This window comes from Terrapene carolina, unplaced genomic scaffold (assembly GCF_002925995.2).
Source record: "Terrapene carolina triunguis isolate 2854851 unplaced genomic scaffold, T_m_triunguis-2.0 Scaffold130, whole genome shotgun sequence".
NCBI classification, from domain to species: domain Eukaryota; kingdom Metazoa; phylum Chordata; order Testudines; family Emydidae; genus Terrapene; species Terrapene triunguis.
In genome coordinates, this window is record NW_020664481.1 from 6,043,626 (window position 1) to 6,064,595 (window position 20,970).

Here is a 20,970-nt window from a genome sequence, read left to right on the forward strand (position 1 = left end):
TCCGGGGGGGCGGGGCTGCGCACTCCGGTGGATCAAAGCAAGTTCGATATAGCGCGGTTTCACTGATAACGCGGTAAGATTTTTTGGCGCCCAAGGACAGCGTTATATCGAGGTAGAGGTGTATATACAGAGAACATGAAAAGATGGGGGTTGCCATACCAACTCTAACGAGACAAATCAATGAAGGCAGGCTATTATAGTTTTAAACTATTTCCCCATGCTAATTTCCCCCCCTACTGTTACTCACACCTTCTTGTCAACTGTTTGAAATGGGCCATCCTGATTACCACTACAAAAGTTTTTTTCCCCCTCCTACTGATAATATCCCACCTTAATTGATTTATCTCGTTAGAGTTGGTATGGCAACCCCCATCTTTTCATGTTCTCTGTATAGATATATCTTCCTACTGGATTTTCCACTCCATGCATCTGATGAAGTGGGCTGTAGCTCACGAAAGCTTATGCCCCAGTAAATACGTTAGTCTCTAAGGGGCCACAAGTACTCCTCATTCTTATTCCCAGGAGAGGAGATGTGCTGGGTTTTATCCTGATTCTGTAGCTGGAGGCCTGGAGACAAGAAGCTCTCTTACCTATCCTTATCTTATCCCGGGCAATACTGAATGGTGAAACCAAGGTGCTCAGAAACTCCCTGATAAGCTTGAAGTTGCTGCGTCCAATACTCCAAGACCCATCCACCAGCAGGACAATATCAGTTGTGGCAGATGTGTCGCATCGAAACTGAGGACCTAGGAGAGACAGTGATTGAGATCAGTCGGAGGATGCAGGAGCTGTGACAAGAGAGCCCCAGCACCACGAATCAAAACACATCCCCTTGGCTTTAAGGGCAAGAATCAGGTTTGTGAAAGGTCAAAGCTGAAACTTTCATAACTTCATTAGAACCAGGAGCCAATAGACCCCATTTTGTGGTTAGATGGACCAATAGTCTGTGATCCCCATAAATTGCAGTGATTAGCTTAGAGCATTAGTCCGTGATAGTACTACCTATCAGTGCTGCAAACTCAGCCTATGTCTGGACAATCAAGCTTATGCTTTCTGTACAAGACTGCAGATAATGTACAGTAATCTGCCATTATAATGTAGATGATTGATCAGCAAGGCAGAATAGAATCCCACTCTCTCCTCCTTAACTGAATTTTGCCATTAAATAATCAACCAAGCAGGTACAACTCTAAGACACAATCATTTGTGCCTCTGGAACGCTTTGATCTCAAAGAGCTTTACAAGTATTATTTCCATTTCACAGATTGGCAAACTGAGGCACAAAGAGATAAAACGATGTGCCAAGGCCAGAATCACAACCAATTTTCTTGCTTCCAAGGAGAGAGAGATCAACAACAAGGCATCACCTTTGCCTGGTCACTTGGCTGAGTACAAGCTTGCTTATAGCATCAGCTCACAGGTGTACAGGAGTGAAGGGGTATGTTCTTGGGGTAAAGAAGTTAAACCTTTTAGGAAATATGCCTCGCCTAAGCACCGCTCTATGTAAACTGTCAGATCCATTACATTCAGCTCTAATCCAGCTCTTTCCTTTATATCACACTAAATCTTATGGAATCTCAGGTGATTATTTAGTTCCATTCCAGCAGGAGATCCCCTACAGGCTATAATTATTCAGATGCTTTCTCTATATTAAATCTAATCTCTTCCTAAACTGTTGGCACCGTGTATCTGTACACCTCCCTCCCTAGCCCACGCCTGCAGCTAGCAGGGACTAGGATAAGGAACGTCACTGATAAGCTGCACTTTTCCCCTGATTTTTTTTTCAGATGGACATTTTACTTTTTTTGGGGTGAACACCAGAGGGTACCAGGCAAGAGAGAACAGGCTGCACAGCAGCAGAACGCATTCCTGCCGCATCTCACAGAATTACCATGTGACGGCCAGAGATTCCACTGGTCTCTGCAGACGGACCAGACTCAGGCAAGCAGGACAATCTGGTTTCCATTGGTGATCCCCTGGCCACTCAATTGCCATTCCCCATTCATGAGATTGAGGGAGCAAATCCAGTGTCACTTAGGCGGTCTCTCCGTTAGGACAAAAGGTGTGTTCTTAATCCGAGCTAACCAACACAAGGTGAAACCCTCGTGAAGACAAGGCTTTGTACTTTTCACACGAGTTAGCAGGTCAAATCACAGACTAAAAGGAGCCTTTAACTCAACCTGGTAACTCCTGTGAAAACAAGCAGCCTGCATTCACGAGAATTTTACCTCAAGTTAAGAATACACCTTTTGTCCTAAGGAAGAGAAGGCCCCAGGAGACAGGACAAAAGGACTGGAGGAAACTAGAGTTTGCTGATGGACACACTGTGCACTATTGGTGCTATTTCTTGTAAAACTAGCCATTCCGTCCCACCCCCCATTTGAAAATCCTTTGCAGATGATCCAGATATCTGTGAATGTATTAGTTATTCCCGAGTCTCTGCTACCAGGCTGCAATCATAGGAACTGTTATCTATCTCTAAGGTACTTATATGACCCCTATTGCTATGGTATCTGAGTGCCTCACAACCTTTAGTGCATTAATCCTCACAACAGCACTGTCCCACCTCACAGGGGTATTATCCCCATTTTATAGAGAAACTAAACTTGTCCAAGACCATACAGGAAGTCTGTGGAAGAGCAGAGACTTCAAGCCCGGTCCTCCAAGTTCTTGTCTAGTGCCCTAACCACTGGAGCATCCTTCCTCTCCATTATAAGAAGGAAAGACAGATCTGCTGAATAATTTGGATGAAAATCTTTCCGTCTGCAAGGCTTTTCAGTTTGACTATTAACTATTCATTATTTGCAGTGCATGACAGGTCACACGGTGTTGTTTTTACTTCTTGAGTGGATGCCTGAAACTTCCACACTAGAGAATAATGAATGGAGAAGAGCAGTTAATGAGTCAGTGCATTTCCCAGTAGGAATTTTTGCACTAAGGTCTGTGACACTTTGCAGAGCTGCGAGCATTTCCAGCAATACTTGGCAGTTCTCCAAATCGTGACCCCCACACATAACAGCAAACTGAACAAACACCCGTATTCTTGACAAGATTCATGAATGTGGAGATGCCATAAAAATACCTAAGTCTACTGGGAATACCCTTCTCCCTTTGCTTGGATTGTTCAGAGGCAATTGCTCCTCTTTGGGCAGGATGGTGAATATTTTTAAGCTGAATAACTTTCCTGGGCGCATTCTGGAGGGGTAGAAGTTGTGTTAGAAACAAGACTCACCTCTCTTTAAAGTTTCCTTTGTGTGTTTTCCTTGGCCTAGATCTCCTCGCTCAGATTTTGTGGGGCTGCGCAGAGTTGTTTTCAGCATGGTCAGTGTTTCTGTCACACTGAACTTGGTGTTTGGTTTCCTTCCGAGGGTTTCACCGGAGCCCTTGGATACTGTTGCCTTCTGTCTTCTCTTTTCAGGTCTGTCTTTTGCTGCACTCCACAGCATCACAAAAGAGAAACAGCCCATTCTCCTTAGCACGTCATGCACCTCCCATTCAGAGGAACAAGCTGAACGTACTGGAACACACTGGCTAAGTGTGTGTGTGTGTGTGTGTGTGTGTATCTCACCACTGAGTTCTACTGGATGGAGTGGCAGACTGGCACAAGCGTGTCAGACCCCCAGTGGCTGGCTCACAGGGGCTATAAGCCCTAACCCTGCTTCTTCTAATGGAGTTTCTCTTATCGGTGAAGAGGTAGAGACCTAGGTTTTTGGAACCAAAATCTTAAATTCTGTCACCGCAGTAGATCATGGACTCCTATATGGCTGTGCCAAGTGTTATGAACTAGGGCTGTGATGTCTACATATAACCAGCCATGGATTTTTTTTTTTAAAGGGGCTGGTGCTCAGTTACCAGATGTGAATGCATCCCTTGGAGTTGAATTCCTGTGAGCCCCAGGTGTGCACGGACAAGCTTTGTCTAGCTGGAGGGGAAGCATATGCAATATGCCGACTACTGTGTACCTGAAGTAAGATTTACTCCAGGGCTGAATTTGGCCCATTGTCAGGGTGTTTTTAAAATGATCAAAGGCTCAGGAAAAATAGGGCTCTGCATTCTCAGAGGGAGAACCCAGAGGTGAAGCGAAGGGAGGTCTCATCCTTACACTTCCACAGGACCCTGAGGAATCCTCCTGGATTCTCGGACGAGGAGTCCTGTCCTTGACCCAGAACTGAAAGGCATCCTCTAGGAAGGTTGCTGGGAAATATTCCCTTCTGATGGCCAGATTATCATTTATTATTTGGATTGTGGCAGCATCTAGGACCTCCAGCCACAGACCAGGGCTCCATTGTGCTAGGAGCTGTACAAATACAGAACAGTAAGATAGTCCCTGCCCCATTCCCCTTCCTTCCCCCATCTGCTACCCTGCCTTCTCCTGGCTCTCTTTGGCTGTTGGCCTGTGCACCGACCCTGCACATACCTGTCTGTGTTGAGGCTTCACTCGGAGCCAGTGACGTTGTTTTAGCCGCTGGAATGTGCTCGGTTGCTGTATTTCTCAAAGGGGTGATGCTGTTTCCTGGGGAGGTCGCTGTGTTCCTTCTGGTATTTCTAGCCTGCGAGACGTTTTTCAGCTCCTGAACTGCAAGAGGAGCAGCAGCAGCAAAGGAGAAGGTGGAAAAGTCAAGGGAGTCGGCGTAAACCTGGTGCCACTGAGATCGGCCCCACGAACTGCAGCTCTCAGGCTCTCCCTGTGCCCTCTACCACCACTCCGACCACAATCACCACAAAAAGACAGTTCGCAAGGCCATGTCGATGTCCAACGCCACTCACGGGATGTGGACACTGCCCCCACAGGGTGTGACTGCAGCTGGAGGAGACATACCCGAGCTAGCTCTGATCAGGGACAGGGAAGTTGCAGCACCACATGCTTCAATATGGGCTAGTCCCGCGTGTAATTACCCAGTGCTCTGGGAGGGCTTGTACAACCCCCGCTGAAATACGGGCGGCTGCAACTTCCTTGCTCCATTAAAGCTAGCTTGGGTGCATCCACAGACATATCTTTAGAGGACTAACTCGGAGGAAATCCGCTTGTCCGGGCACTGTAAGCCATGCCAACGGGGACAGCACATACCGTGCATCATACTTACTCACAAATTTCCTTTTAGCAAACAGGGCTTCTTGGGAGCCATTGAGCACGTAGATTTGCAGGGTGTATTCCTTCGTGGGGCTCAGCCCCCCCACTGTTGCCTTAGGCGTTTTGGTTTTCAGCATGACTTCCTGTTCCGGGTCACCTGGAATGGGGTTTGCGAGGGGAGAGACACAAAACAGACACCTTTGAAAACAGGCTCGATGCAGAATATGGGAGTCTTATGAGCCTTGACAGGGGTCTCAACTGCAGGACACCAGCCAGCGGAGCTCTTGCAAATTCCTTCCGTCTAATGGAATGTAGGCCAGGCAGCACCCATCTACCAATCCAAGGTACTTACACAGCCCCCTTTACTGCAGTGTATGAGCACCTCTCAATTTTAGTGTATACATACGTCCTTGCAATGCCCCTGGCAGGTCGCGCAGTGCTATTATCTCCATTTTATAGCTCGGGGAATGAGGCCCAGAGAAATTAGGCCCAAATGTGCAAAATTGACTTCTAATTTTGAGTGTCCAGTTTTGTACACTTTGGGGGACGGCCTCTCCAGAGGTGCTGAGCACCACAGCCGGTCAGGAATTTTTCAGTTAGCTGATTTCCCATCCAAAAAAAAATATTAGTTTGTTGAAACTAAAACTGTCTCTGCCCAAAAAGTTTCAAAAATTTTTAGAATGTCCTGGTCTGATATTTTCTAAACAAAATATTCCGGTGTCCTTGTTGGAAGTGACTTTTCATTTTGAAATCGGAGTTAATTATAGTAAAAATCATAAAATAAAAAAAAATAGTTCACATTGAAACAAAATGTTTCAGAATTGTCTAAGCAAAATGTATCAATTGATCCAAACTGATTTATTTTATTTTGGTTCATGAAAATTTGAGATTTCGATTGTTCTTCCTGATTCACGATGGGAAAATATTTTGGGAAAAGAAAAAAACCAAACATTTTCCTGGTACAAGAAAACCATTTTCTGCCCATCTCTCTTGAGCACCCACCCCTGTCCTTGGTTTCCTTGGGAGCCATTGCTGTCTGGCACCTCTGGAAATCGTAACCATTAAGTCTAAAATTTGGACACTCAAAACTAGGTGCCACTTTTGAAAGTTTATGCCTAAGTGACTTGGCCACGGTCGCACAAGGAGTCGGTGGCAAAGCAGGGAACTGAACCTTGATCTTCTGACCAATTGGTGGTACCCTAACCAGTGGGTCATCCCTCCTCTCTCTCTGTCACTTTCACCCCAGCTATCTGAGCAAACCCCATTTCTCTCTGGCTGATTCAGTTGCTCTATCCACAGAGGCCATTTCTGGAAGTGACGCCTTCTATCAGCAGGGCTAGCCTAGGTTTCATAGATCCTGTGACCAGATCTCACAAAACCCCCGACAGTGTTTAGTGGCTACACAAGCACAGATGCCATTGGTAGGGATGGGGGGAAATGTTTTGCTTAATTTCAAACCATCAAACATGCTGGAAAAGAGCCAGTGGGAAAATCTCTCTGGCTCTCTGCTGTGCTAGCTTGTGACGCTGCTGTCCAGCGATGGATGGATGGATGGAGAAACAGAGAAGTTGAATAGAAAGGGGAGGCCACAGGGCACTGACAGATCCAACAGTCCACGGCAGCTCTATTACTGTCATATGTCTGGCAGCAGCTGTCAGCAGCGCTATTGCTACTGGAGCTGTCAGTTGTTTGGTGGCGGCACGTAGAAACGCTGGTTGCACAGAGCAGCGTCACAGGTGACCGAAGGCTGAGGTCGCCACCACCCGTCAGTTTAAGACAGGAGCTGAGCAGTGACATTGCTAAGGGCTTCGTCTCTGAGGCAGCATTTCCCCTGGGGTTAGTTTGCAGACCCAGTCATTCTTCCTCTTGCTGCAGGAATTTGTGACTTAAAGCAATACAACTTGCTACGCTGTAGAACTGCATCCCATCACTGTAATATCGCTCGGTTAGAACCGCTGGAGGAATATCGCCTCTGCCAGCTAGTGATGCAGGACATTTCAGCTGGACCTTTGCCTCTGGGCAGCTGCCACCTTTCTGTGGACATGCCCCTACTGAACCAACATGGCAAGAAGCTGCAGATCAGAGGGGACAGCATCTATGGATTAACTCTCCAAAGCCGCAGCCAAATGCATGTAAGGGGGCGAGAGGAGATGAGGGCTGGGAGGGGAGTGGTAACATGTTTTCTGTGGGCAGAAAGTCTGATTGGCGCCACTGACTATCTGATAGGGTGACAGTGCTGCCTGTGCCCATCATTCTCCCATTGTGGCCCTGGAGTAAGGTTTCATCTACCATCCATGATCACGGCAGTACCTCACCCCTGCCTGATGGGGAATGAAAGGTCTGAAGCTCCTGGAAAGATCTCATATGGTGTAACCCCTTGGGGTTTAGAGAGCATGGCCCCTTTAAAGTTTTTTCCCAAGGGGGGAGGGGGAGAAGTGAGAGTAAGGAGGGAAAGTCCAGGGGGTGGCTCTGGAGTTGCAGAGAGAAAGAAGGGCTGCAGCCCGCAGGCCCTCACAAAGTGAAGCAGCAGAGAACCTGCCGGAAGCCTGGGAAGGACAGGGCCGATCGGGGACACCCCAGGACAGGAGCCAGGAGGAGCACTGTGCCAGGGAGGAATCGCCTGAGAAGGACAGGCTGGAGCTGGACCCAGTATCACTGCTGCCCAGAGCTGCATGGGGCTGTGAGTACTGGGGCTTGTGACTCTGCATTGGGAACAAGGAGGGAGGCTGCTAGCCAGTTAAGTGGGGAGATAGTCGCTCTGTGTGGCTTTGCAGAGGGCAGCAGAAGAGGGCACCGGAGGGGTTTGTTGGGGAAAGTTCACAGGCGCCGAAGACAACCAGGAGCACCCAAGATTCACCACTGGATTGGAACTTTGCTCAGGACTCCTGAACTCTGTGTGCAGACAAATTGCTCAGTGTCTGCCCTTCCAGACTGTGCTACCAGTGGGCACGTGGGGCCTTGGTTTGGATGCAACCCTGTTCTACTGCTCCCCCTACATTTCCCCTTGTTGCTTTTCTCCTCTCATCCCTCTGTACATAAATATTTCCCTTTCTTATATCCACTGTACTTTTCCTGTGGGTGGGTGTGTTCACTCTGGGGGGTTTGGAACAGGTGCCCCTGGGGTGGAAGGGATTTTTTCCTGCTGCGTTCCTGCGCGCGCTCTCTCTTGGCCAGAGCTGCCTACAAAGCAGACTCCATCTTGGCTACAAGGGTGCTAGAGTTACAATGGCAATTCAAATAAGCCTAGGGGAAAGGAAGGAGTATCCTCGCTCTGACACAAACCCATGCTCGCTTCAGCTATGATGAGACATCTCTGGTGAGGCTGACTGAGTGGAGTTTGTGGTCACAAAACCAAGAGGAAGGGAGACATTGAGAGAAAGAGACAACTGCTCCCTGGACTGCTAGTCTGTGACTGAGTTGACAGGTCCACGTGTCTGAAACTACTGTGACTGACAGGTTTCTGACCTCTAAGCTTCTGAACGGATGCCTTCTTTAAGGTCCAGAAATTACTCTTTAAATCTGAGCATTAGGGAAAGCCTTAGGCATGTAGCAGTGAATGTCTCTGAGAAGGGAATTGCCTGGATCACTGGAATTCTGACAATCCCCCGTGCACACTGCAGCCCTGGTTGTAACTGGGGATGGGAAAGTGAGAAACATTCAACTCCAGCTGAGCAAACAGGTGCCCACAGAGCTAGAAGCAAGGTTGGTGAAAGCCCATCCAACAACCGGTGTGCATGCAGGCATTCCTTGCTGATAGCTACCCTCCTCTGCCTCGCTGCACGGCCCTTCAGTGACACAGCCAGGGACAGCACCGCACCACTGTGATCAGCAGAAGTGCTTGACTAAAATCCCTCGGCGTAAGAGAGCAGTAGATGGATGGATATTGCCCAGGAAGCGTCCTCAGCTCTGGAATCTGCTCCCCAGCTTGGTCTTCTGGAGCCTGGGAATTCTACAAACGCCCCCCCGCAAAACCCCTACCAAAAGGGGCATCAGAATCTGATGGATTTTTTTCTGTTGGAGGAGGGAGTTTATAGTCTGTGCTGTGTGTGCCCTTGTGTGAGATTTTACTATTATTTTAGAGGATTTAATTCCTGTAAAACCTTCAGGGCTGCAGAGAGAGGTGCCCTGCAAATCAGAATACTACAAAAATGTAAGGCACCATGCATGGCATGGTTAGCAGACAAGGTGGTGTCAAAGTGGGCACCTCCCCTTTCCAGGGAGGACAAAACCAGTACGTAATGTATGTTTGTGCTGTCATTTCAAGGGGTTCTGGGGATCTTCTGGTACAGGACACTAAATCTTGCCAGTCACTCAGGGACTGTATTTATATGAGGAAGCTGATTCAAGACCTCAGGAACTGGAATTAGTATGCAGGACACTGGTAAAGAGCTGCTCCCCCGTTGCTTTGACATGACTATCTAGAAACACAAAGCATTCCAGGAAATCAGACTGCGTGGACAAGCCAAGGGACTGTGTGCAAACGATGCTCTAAACCATCCCCTGATGAAATGCACAGACTGTAAATGTGGACAGAAAGTAGGTCAGAAGTTCCCCCACCTGGAAGCACAAGATAAAACACAGATACCCCATAGAGCTTTGAAGATCCTGCTGAAAAAGCAGTACCCTTAAAGTACGAGATTCCCAGTGGCGCCTAAGGGAGTTAGGAGCTTAACTTTCCTGAGCTTTGAGTGGACGTTGGTGCCGGGCTCCTTTAGGTTGCTTTGACAATCCCAGCCAGAGATGCTGCTGCTTCAGCAGCCCTGGGAGGAGGTTGTGAAGGGCACAAGGAGGTTCTAGTATCACTGATGGATGAAGAGTATTCAGACCACCACAGAAAGCAGCAGCGGCCTCACCCCACTCGGCAGCACAGGACGGCAGCGCTAACAGTGAGCTTATTGACAGTCAAACCCACGTCCCCCTGCCCCTAGATGTGTGCTAGCTGAAAGTTGGGCTCAGCCGGCTCCTGCAACCTGTATCCCTGGCAGAGTCAAATCCAGATCCCAGCAGGACGTACCTGCCATGGGCTTCACTTGAACCTTATACCCGTTGGTGTTCCCTTCTGTTTCTTTCCATTTCATCTGTAGCCTGTCTTCTGAGAGGACGGTTAGTTTCAACCGGTTTGGCCCTGGAGGAAAAGCAGAAACATCACTTGGGTTAGGTCCAGAGGCCCCTGTGGCAAGCAGTCCACACATACTCGCCACCTGTCTGCTTTTCAGAGGGATCCGTGAGTCCCCATGATTTTGGAGGAGCAAGTTCCACGTAGCTAGTTTTCCTTCCTCTCATCTAACAGAGAATCCGTCTGTTGTCATGGCTCAGACCAGCCATGACTTTAAGGAGTTTACCATAACCAGCAATTTACTGAGCAAGACACCCTCCATTCGTTGTTACCGATAAACAGAGCAGCGCAAGCGTCAAGGAGGGCAAGATAGTCGCGTGGGCATCTCAGCACCTGCTAGATCATAGGCAATGGAGACCAAAGTGGATCCAGGGCTTTTGCATTAGCTGGCCTGCAACACCATAGTGTAACATCTACACTTTGAGCAAGGAGCATAGCCCCGCCCACCACGCTGGTTAATGGCCCTGAGCGTGCACCTAGCGTCTCGGATGAGATTCTACTCATCGCTCGATCAGAGCTAGCGTGGGTGCGTCTCCTCGAGCTGCGAATTACGCCCCTGGCTCAAGGTGCAGGCTTCTCCATAGCGTACCACCAAACATCTCGGAATTAGGACTGCATCAAACAGGATGATATCAACAAGGCGAAAGGTATCAAATGACGCGCCCGTAAGACGTGAGCTGCCAAGGAGTACGACAATCCCAGAGATTCTGTGTTTCACAATTCTGCAGAGAGAGTTTCCCAGCCAGTTCCGAGGCCAGATGTTAAAAAATACACAAACCTGATCAAGGGTAAGTAACAACCCCTGACAGGACTATAATTCTGAAGGCAGCAGGCTCCAGCTTGTACCAGCCCCAAAACCTCCTGCTGCTGCAGGGAGGCAGCAAACAATCAGCAAATGCCGAAGAAAATGAACTGCAGGCAGGGAGAAAGAAGCAAGACTTATAATATGTTGGGCACACGCCCACAGTCTCATGACTGGGCCGTGGGCAGTCATGCCTAGTGGTTGGAGCAGGAGTCAGGCCTAGTGGTTAGAACAGGAGTCGGTAGCCAGGAGTGGAGCCCAGAGCCAGAGCCAGAGCCACTGGTCACAGCCAAAGTCAGAGGCCAAGAATCAGAGCCGAGGGTTAGAACCGGGTTACCCGGAGTGAGGCCAGGCAGGGGTGGGGCTGGGTTCCAGACAGGAACATGGAGGTGCTATTTCAGCCACAGACAAATGCTTTGAGCAGCCACTAAACTGCTGCTGCTTAGCTTAAGAGCTGGTCTGCTGACTCTTCCCATTGGCATAGCCAATCAGGCAGCCTATTACAGGGCAGCTGTGCTCGTTAAGTTGCCACAGCCTGACTCTGATGCAGGCCCCGATTCCTGACACCCATTCCCTTTAAATCTCCATTTCAGAGAGATTCCCTATCTTCCAACTAGATCCCTAAACTCATGTTACTCTTTTAAATGATGATGACGCTTAGCTGAACTATAGCTACAAAATACCTCTACTTGATTGGATGCAGGCTGTAAACCAGGCAGATTTATAGTCCCTCCACCTGAATATCACATACAAATTAAAAGCAACTTTTCCAGTAGGTTTCCCTAATTGCACCCATGAAATTCATATGGGAGCGTGTCCTCCGACTGCATTTTCAAAAATGTGCACAAAAACGTGGAAACAATTGCTCATTTCATTTGTAATCACCATGATTGCAAAGGCAAACTGGTAACTAAGACTGCAAATGGCCAATTATGGTTATTTGCATGCATGATTACCAGAGTTGCACATGCAATTGTCGTAACGTAATGCAAAAATTAGGAATGCAGTTGCAGGTGCACAGTTTAAAAAGCAGCATTTCCACATGTAAAACTGGTAACTGAATGCACAAATACTGAATTGTGCATAGAATTAGCAGCTGCAGTGACCATTCACTGTTTTGCAAATACATATACACATCTGCGTTTGTGAAATGTGCGAAGACAGAGAGACCCCCTAAAAAATATAGGCCCTAAAAGATAAAAGTCAACAATGAACAACATTCTTGAGGAGCAAAACACAGCCTGGACAAACCATCGAAGTCGAGGAGTTTGACTATTCCTTAGAAACCGTTTAGGAACCATTTCCCCCTCCCCTACTTTGTGTTTAATGATAGCGAACTTATAAACACCCAGAGGTTCAATGTTCAGAACTGACCAACTGTGCTTGTAGGGAAAAGCCTCCCATTGAATGGCACTATCCTGAGTGCCCACTCGGATCGAACATGTCTTCCACTCAAATGCCTTGTCATCTTTTACTGGGTAGTCACAACCCAAGACACAAAGCAGCAGCTAGCAATGGTTTAGGCAATGAGGGCCTACTTGTTTCAGCCCAACATCTGCACCTTAACCTTTTGATCCAGACATTTCCTGAAAACGTCTCAACTAGCAGACAACTATTTTTGGAAAACAAGGCTCAGATTCACATACCACCCAGGCAAAAACAAAACGGAGGAAATGAAAAGTCTTTTTTCCTTCCCCCGCGCCCTGTCTTTTAAAGAGCAGGGGCAGAGAGTGTTGGAAGGACCAGACCTAGAGTCAAGTCTAAGCAGAAATGGGGAAAGAGAATGGAACAATGACAGATTCATAGCGTGATGAAACAGGGAGCTGTCTTCTGATGGACACGTGCCATCCAGCTTTTGAGCCCTAGCTCTAGGATCCCAAAAGTTTAAAAGGCCAGAATGCCCACAGATGAATATGAGGACAAGACTCTCTAAAGAGCTGTTATATTCTGGATGCAAATGAGTTACAGCTCCCTGAAAGCCCCACTGTCTGTCTGCCCTGGGTTCTTCATGCACTCTTTGATATTGTAACCTTGCTCTCCAATTGACGTGGAGTTATGGCCAGGCTCTAAATGGAAGCCTTGGAGGATTGTTAGGTACACAGCATGGATATATGTTCTTTCAAATCCAGACAGACTGCCACCTTCCAAGAAACCCAAAAACTAACCACTTACCTAGAAGGTTCTGAACACAGCAGAACCAGCATGGACCTGCTGCTGAAAGGGGTAAGGTGCAAAGAGGCTACACAGGAGACCTTCATGCTCCCTGCATGTCACAGAGCACAGTTCACGGCAGTCTCCCACAGCCTTGTGGAGAGGGGACAGGAGGACAGGTTCAAGGGTGGGCTGCAGCTACTTAGATCCACTGGTCTAATCCCACTGCCACCTAAATCCCTAGAAGGTGACTTCATAACAGACCATTGTGGGTATCAGAGCCGGCTCTAGGCACAAGCAGACTAAGCAATTGCTTAGGGCCCTGAGCAGCTCAAGGGGACAACCTATTAATTATGAGTATGTGTTGTGTGGGGGGCCCCCAAAATATTCCTGCTTAGACCCCGCAATGGACTAGCACTGGCTCTGGTGGGTATGTCTATTCTACAGCTGGAAGTGAGCCTCCCTGCCCGGGTAACCAGACTCATGCTCACAGGCAGGGCCAGCTCTACTGTTTTTGCCGCCCCAAGCAGCGCGGGGGCAGTCAGTGTGCCGTTAGGGCGACACGCGCGTTTCCGCGGCGGCGGCAATTCGGCGGCAGCTTCTGTCTTCAGACGGAAGACAGAAGCCGCCAAATTGCCGCCACGGGCAGCTGAACATAAAAGCTGCCGCCGAATGGCCACCGCCGCGGAAACGTGCGTGCCGCCCTAACGGCACACGCACGGCCCCTGCCGTCCATGGCGGCAATTCGGCACGCTGCTTGGGGCGGCAAAAACACACGGACTGCCGCCCCTTGCAGATTGCCGCCCCAAGCACCTGCTTGGAATGCTGGTGCCTGGAGCCGGCCCTGCTCACAGGGCTTAACCTAGCTTGCTAAAAACAGCACAAGGGATCTGAAGCCCACCCGACCCCCTGGGCTTGAAAGCCAGAGCTGCGGCCCAAGCCACAACATCCACACCAATAGTGTAGTTACGGGTAAACGCCCTTCACGTCTCACTTGGGGAATACCGCCTTTACTCACCCCTGCTCTCCCGTGAGAAGCAAATGCTGGCGGGGTGTGATCGCTCTGCGTGTGAAAATGAACGCCACAAATGCATTTTCACGCCACTTCTGCTTTTCACCCCCGATGTCATTCTAGTTTAAACCCAATTCAAACTAAGGGCACCTCTCCACCCAAGTGTCCACCCTGCCGCTGCCCTGCGTGGAACACCAAAAGAGTTAATTTACCCACTGTTTTTTTAACATGACACCACTGGTCCAACGCAGCTATTTTTAGCATGCTAGCTTGAGCCCTATAACACAGATCTCTCCATCTGGGCTGGGAGGCTGCAGCCAGCTGCAGTGTAGACCTAGCCTGTGTCATGTTCCTACATGCAACTTCTTTACTCTGGCAATTATGCAGGGACCAGAACTTGGACTGTAGATAACACCAATGTAATCCACCAGCTGTTATGGAAGTTTCACTATAAATGGGGGCAGAGGCGACCTGAGCAATGCTAGGTTAGGCGTGATCTGTCTAAGGCTGCCCTGCCGTTGATCTGACACAAAGAAAGAAGGAAAGCCAGAACTGAGCTGGGGCAGTGACTATCGATGCAGGATTCCGTAGGCTTAGCAGGTCTTTCTAATAGTTGGGTTTATGTCTCACAGTCACTGATAAGAGCTACTAGGATAACACACTCATTGCCTTGAACATCAGCCTCCCTAAACTTTTATTGCTTATGTCCAGGAGCATAAATATTAACAGAGTCTGTCAGAGACGACAGGGACATTTGACTAAAATAAAGATGAAGGCAATGAAGCTAACTCATGACCTCTCTTCTGACTCTTTAGATAGGTCTGTCTAGCATGCTTCCATTTGATCTGCTGTATAGCTATTATCCCAGTCCTCAACTTAAATCTTCTGTTATGTTTGATAACATTGCCTGTTTTCTCTGAGGTATATTTACTCTTAGTTTGCCCTGGACTCCTGTTTGGTGGGCAATTGGTTTCATCGTTGTCTCTCTGTGTTTTCTTCTTCAAAACTGTTCGCTTTACAAGTAAAAATAAAGAAGAGGGTTTGCGTAACCACCAGGCCTGCAAACCCAGCTTCAGCTGTTAAAAGTCAACGTAAGCTTTTCCCTGCTCATTCCTCAATCCCAAGTAATAATTATGCTACGGGAACTTCATGAGCAATTCTACAGACCAGAATAGACTCCAGCTCTCCCTCCGGTAGCTGGACTGGTTCTCCAGTGCTACCAGCAGAAGTGATTATTTTCATCAGCAAAGGAAGTGGATCCATAACTTTTTAAAACCACTTTTCTGGCCATAACAGCATGTTAAAACTCCCCCTCACCACATGAATTACCTTCCTCCAGTTACCCGCCTGATCATCTATCCAGCACTACCACCAGCCAGCCAGGTGGCATGGAGATCCACGTTAGGAGCACATGTGCTCTGTGCCGCTGCGTAGTTATCCCAGTTGTGTTCAGACTAGTTCCGCTAACCTTTCTTGTGGTACTGCGACAGCTCAGGCCTAAACAACTCAATAGCATTGAAAATATGAAGGGTCCTTTATTAATGGCTGCATCTTGGGAACCAGCCTGGCTCTAAAGTGGGACACCTGGGTACATCACCTGAATCCATCTGGCACTCAAGTGCCTTCAGACAATGCAGACCCTTAGCCATTTAGTGCCTGTCGCCGGAAGGCAGGAGATGCTGGGATTGCATAGCCAGAGGCGGTGCAAGGTCAAAGAGGCAAAATCATAATAAGTCTCTGTGTGGGAGCCTTTGTTAAATGGTTATATAAGGGACTTACTGGACTATATTTAGGAACTGAAGTATCCCTCCCTCTCTCCCCAGCACAGAGAGACGCGAGATGCCACAAAGCAAGAACCTCCTTGACATTTTTTTTTAATGCTGACCTTTGCTTGCAGGAAACCGGGGAGAGCTCTGGTAATAAGACACTCGGTTACGGATGTCACTGTAAAGAGCAATGTAGCTGGCATTGAAATAACAGGATGGATTCTGCACTGACGAGGAAACCTGGCAAACTGCCAGTGTAATTTGGACGCGGTCAGCGTTTTGGCTGCTGACGGTTTATACCAGTTTTAGTCCCATTCTTAAAACAAAACCAGAGGGTTAGGACAGGGTTCCCTTCTCCAGCGTGGATAGACGAAGAACATTCCCTTTCAACCCTCCCCATCACTGGGTCTGCCTTTCAGATTTGGGGCCTCTCGTATCAAACAATGTCTTTCTGGGGCTACATTTTGGGATTCTGGGTCAGTACTTCCAGGTATCCAAAACAGAAATGGCTTGAATTGGATTTGACCCCGGTTCCAAATTCCATCATTTGGGTCTCTCTGTATAAAGGATCAAAACTGAACCCCAGATTGAAACCCTTCCCAACACACACACACACAAACACACAAACACACACTCACACTTTGATCAGGTAGAGTGTTCAAAAGTTATCGGGTTACAAACAAACCGAGAAACGTGATGAAGTTGAGTACAGGGCCTTGGACCAACTAGATCTGTTAGCTTAGCTCAGGTGACAGCCACTCCCGTAATTATTGTATCCAATGCCTATTTTAAAAGTGATCAGAGAGCCCCTGCTTACCTTGACCATGCATGTGTCCTATGACATGACTCGCCACGGTTATGCAGGCAAACAAGAAGGACCTGTGACTCAGCATGACGTCCTGGTCCTATATGGAGAGGAAAAGGCACTTTATGTCTAACCACATAACAAACAAAACCGCACTTACTGCATGGACTAATTTGGCTCCCTGGTTGATAAATAGGCAGAAGAGTGAATGCTCCCCTCTCACGCTGAGCAGTGGTCGCCTAAGACTGGACTGAGGGGCTCACTGACGGGCAATGTAATGAAGTTTGCACTGATGCCGTCTACGATGAGCCATTCAGCCTCCAGGACCATCATTAGTTTCAACACAGCTAACAGAGCAGACTTTGGCCCCGTGTTTCTTTATATCTGCTTGATTTAAACATTTTTTTTTATCCTCTCTCAGCACTGTGAAGCCCATACAGGTATGGAAAAGCAGTTCTAGTCTGTTGCAGTGTACGTATCATCAGCAAAATTGCCAATTTTGAATTCAGAATTGCCTGGGTTTTTGAAAATAAAAAAATAATATTTTTTCCCAATCATCACAGCAAAAGTCAAAACACGGCTACATCAAAATAACCCAGCACCTCTCTCGGGTTTCTGGACTACAATATAAGGGGTGGGGAAGTCCACACTTTATGCCCACAAGAGAAGCATTATTCAATGAACACTCTTCAAAGCACAGATTGTTTGACATTGCGATTGTTGTGAGGATGGAGCAGAAGGGACGCAGCTTTATAATCACACACCTGATTGCGCTTGTAGCGCCGGCAGTCCAGAGATGAAGGCTAAATTAATTCTTGGCAGAACTTCACTGATGTTACACCAGGGACACATTTGGATAGTTTTTTGTTTTGACTTGTCTCCTGAGCAGGGTTGAAAAGAAGAGGAATATTTGGATTCAAAGTTGAAGGTGTTGCCTGGTTTCAATGCGTGTTCAAACCCTAAACTCAAAGCAAAACTCCGGGAATGGGATTGAGAATCTTGTACAACTAAAACAGCGACAGCGACAAAATTCAGATCCACATCCAGGTCTGCATGGACCCAGGGCTTCAATCCTACACCATTCGTGATGCAGACAGACGGACAGACCTGCAGTGCAAGCTCCTGCGCCCGTGCTATGGCTTATGAGCCAAAACCCAGTCAGTGGGAGTCTTTCCCTAATGTCGGCAGATCCTTGGTCTGAGTGCTTTATGGTTCGTAGTTCAGAGATGCCTGCTCCACAAACTCAAGACCTGGGATGGGCTCTAGGTGCTGCCTGACTCTGCCATTGCTGAATGAGCAATTATCGTGCTTTGGGGGCTTAGGGAACCAGCAATTCAAAAAGCCAGACATCGCTATACAAGCAGCCAACAATTTCACTACCTGAAGGGGGGGTTCCAAAGAGGATGGAGCTCGGCTGTTCTCAGTGGTGGCAGATGACAGAACGAGGAGTAATGGTCTCAGGTTGCAGTGGGGGAGGTCTAGGTTGGATATTAGGAAACACTATTTCACTAGGAGGGTGGTGAAGCACTGGAATGCGTTCCCTAGGGAGGTGGTGGAGTCTCCTTCCTTGGAGGTTTTTAAGGCCCAGCTTGACAAAGCCCTGGCTGGGATGATTTAGTTGGGAATTGGTCCTGCTTTGAGCAGGGGGTTGGACTAGATGACCTCCTGAGGTCCCTTCCAACCCTGATATTCTATGATTCACAGTTGCTGAATCCCCCTGCTGCTCGTGCCTCAGAACATCGTGGGGAACCTGCACACCTGCGAATACTAATACACACAGACTATTCGCTCCCACTCGCCAGGGCTACGTTGGGAAACTTCACTCAGCCCATTTCGCCTGCATCAAAACAACACCAGCAGTATGGAAGAGGCTGGCTGCAGAGTGATATGAGCAATCCCGCTAGCATATAGCACTTGGTACCCAATTCCTATACAGTGCAATCAGCCCTTTCTCAGCAATGCCTTCTGCTTCACAAGATGGATGACAAAGGTAGAGCAAAGCACCTCCTCCCGGGAGAGGCTATCAGTTTCAATCATGTCACTGCAGGACTTGCTCGGTGAGCGGTTTGCATGCCTCCATCTGCCTTCCTGCACTGCCAGGCAATCTCATCCCGGCTCCTTCAGCTTTCCGAACAATCAATGCCTGACAGCAAGCGTCTCTTTATGTATCGCTTTCTGCCCCGGTGCCAGCGAGGACTTTCTTTTGATTCCTCTCTTCTTCCTCCTCCCCCGCCCCCCCCCCAGAAGGTGTTTTGTGGGTTTTCAAAGCAATTTGTTGACTCTCTCTCTCGCCAAAGCTCTCATTAGGTAGAAAGGCAACAACGTGATGCATGGCTGCACAGGGAAGGCAGCAGGAGATCGTGAGCTTGTCAGGTTCTCTGGGCAGCACAAAGGAAGGGAGAAGTGCAATCAAAGGACCATTATAACAACAGTGCTTTAGGCCATATATTTGCACTGTCTAAGACCCTGATCCTTTGTGTTCCTTGTTCAATGGGAGTTAAGGACACTCAGCACCTTGCAGGATAGGGCCTTCAAAATGTTACAGGCCTCTGGGGGATAAAATCCAGATCTCATCCCCAGTTAACCATTTTTAAACATTTTAAACCCACAGTTTTATTCCTGAGAAATATTAAAGTAAAACCAATTGTCATTTATGTAGGTCCTATAGAAAAACAAACTTTTTGCTTCTTGGGCTGCCCCAATAACACTGCTACTGGATAGGCTGGAATAGCCACTGCATCTCCTCTAGGCCAGCTGCACAGGAGCGGAGGCCACTAGACCTGCATAAACCCAGATCCATGGTCCCGCAGTGGCCTGCACTAAGCCTTTGGTGCTGGCTTCTGAGCCAGGTCCCAGCCGCAGTGCACCCATATCCTGTAGGGCTGGTGCAGGGTCCCTTGCAGTACCCCACACAGCCCCTGTTCAGCCAGTAGAACCTGTTAAACTTTGCACCGAAACTTGTTTTGTAAAAGAAAATTAAAACCACCAACACACAAAGGCTTTGTGACAACATTTCCAATTTTCCTCAATATTTTGCAGGGCTTCAGGCAATGAACAATTATTTTTTTCAGTTTTTCAATGAAAACCTGAAAAAGTCCACAAGATATTTAAGTGAAAATGATTTTTTTTCCAGTTTCCCCTCAGCTTTTCATGAAAAACAAAACACTTTTTTACCACCAGCTGTAACAGCAAGGGAGATCCGAACACTGGCCCTCCATACCACCAGTCAATTTCCCTCTGAAGGTATTACATGCATCTGGCTAAAATACAGGGGAAGGGGTGTGTGGTTTGTTTGTTTTATTTAAAAGAGCTGGGGAGATGCCAACTTTGTGCCTGCCAATCTTGAGAGCGAGTCCTTAATTCACTTTGATAATGGTCTCACGTGTTGGGCAAACAATTGTCAATCTGAACTCTAAACCGGACCATCTGAAGTGAAAGGTCTAAGCCAAACCCCCAGATCCAAACCTGTTGTTTAATATGAATCCAGACCTGAATTTTCTGACTGGTCCCTTCCTTATAATGCCAATACCCTGAAGCCAGACAGCCCTGGAATTTGGGATAGGGTTTCAAAGTATGGATCTGGGTTTCCTACTTCAGGCCCTTCTCTAACATAAGAGGAAATGCATCTTCATGCAGAAAAGAGGGATTTTTCTCTTATGGAAACATTTGGTGGGTTATTTACCCAGTCCATTTAAACTGCTCTCATCAGATAGTGACAAGTCCCTCTTCCATTGCCACAGTCATGAGACATAATGGCCTTGGCTCATTGCTCCTTCACAACATAAAGAGATTTGCAAGAACCTGAGGTATCCCTGGACAAACTGTTCCAACTATAGACCAAGAGGGAAATTCTATTTGGCGTTCTAAAGAGCGGCTTCGAATCTACAGCAGTGTAAGTGAGAGCACTGTTTATGAACCAAGAGTCTGATTCTCCTCTCTGACACTGGTGTGAATCAGGACAAAGGACCCCCTCCAAAGCTCACTGAGGTCAATGGAACCACTCCCATCAACTTCAACAGGCTGTGAATCAGGTCCAACTGGGAAAAAACAATTCAAGTGATGGAACACCAGGCCCAATGTCTTATGGTCCCTATGTTTAAAGTTTATTCTATTGGCCTCATTTCACATAGTCCAACATATAATCAACATCTGCCACTTCTACAGCCACGCTGTTCAGTCTTATTACTTTTGGCATAGACAGGTTGTATACACTAGTTCTACCATTCACTCTACAGCAAAATTTCAAT

The 20,970-nt window shown here is 47.8% G+C and overlaps 1 protein-coding gene across 3 annotated transcripts in view; it reads right to left on the reverse strand.

Moving 5' to 3' along the window:
* Positions 1-20,970, reverse strand: part of COL20A1 (collagen type XX alpha 1 chain) — a 99,385-nt gene that overhangs the window by 75,216 nt on the left and 3,199 nt on the right. For all 3 annotated transcript variants that reach the window (XM_026652796.2, XM_026652797.2, XM_024219197.3), the window contains exons 3-8: positions 16,736-16,823; positions 10,086-10,196; positions 5,085-5,228; positions 4,418-4,576; positions 3,233-3,430; positions 591-746 (exon numbers count right to left, since the gene is read on the reverse strand). In XM_026652796.2, the coding sequence (XP_026508581.1) occupies positions 591-746; positions 3,233-3,430; positions 4,418-4,576; positions 5,085-5,228; positions 10,086-10,196; positions 16,736-16,811 (844 nt within the window). In that variant the 5' untranslated portion in view covers positions 16,812-16,823. The remainder of the gene's footprint in view (positions 1-590; positions 747-3,232; positions 3,431-4,417; positions 4,577-5,084; positions 5,229-10,085; positions 10,197-16,735; positions 16,824-20,970) is intronic.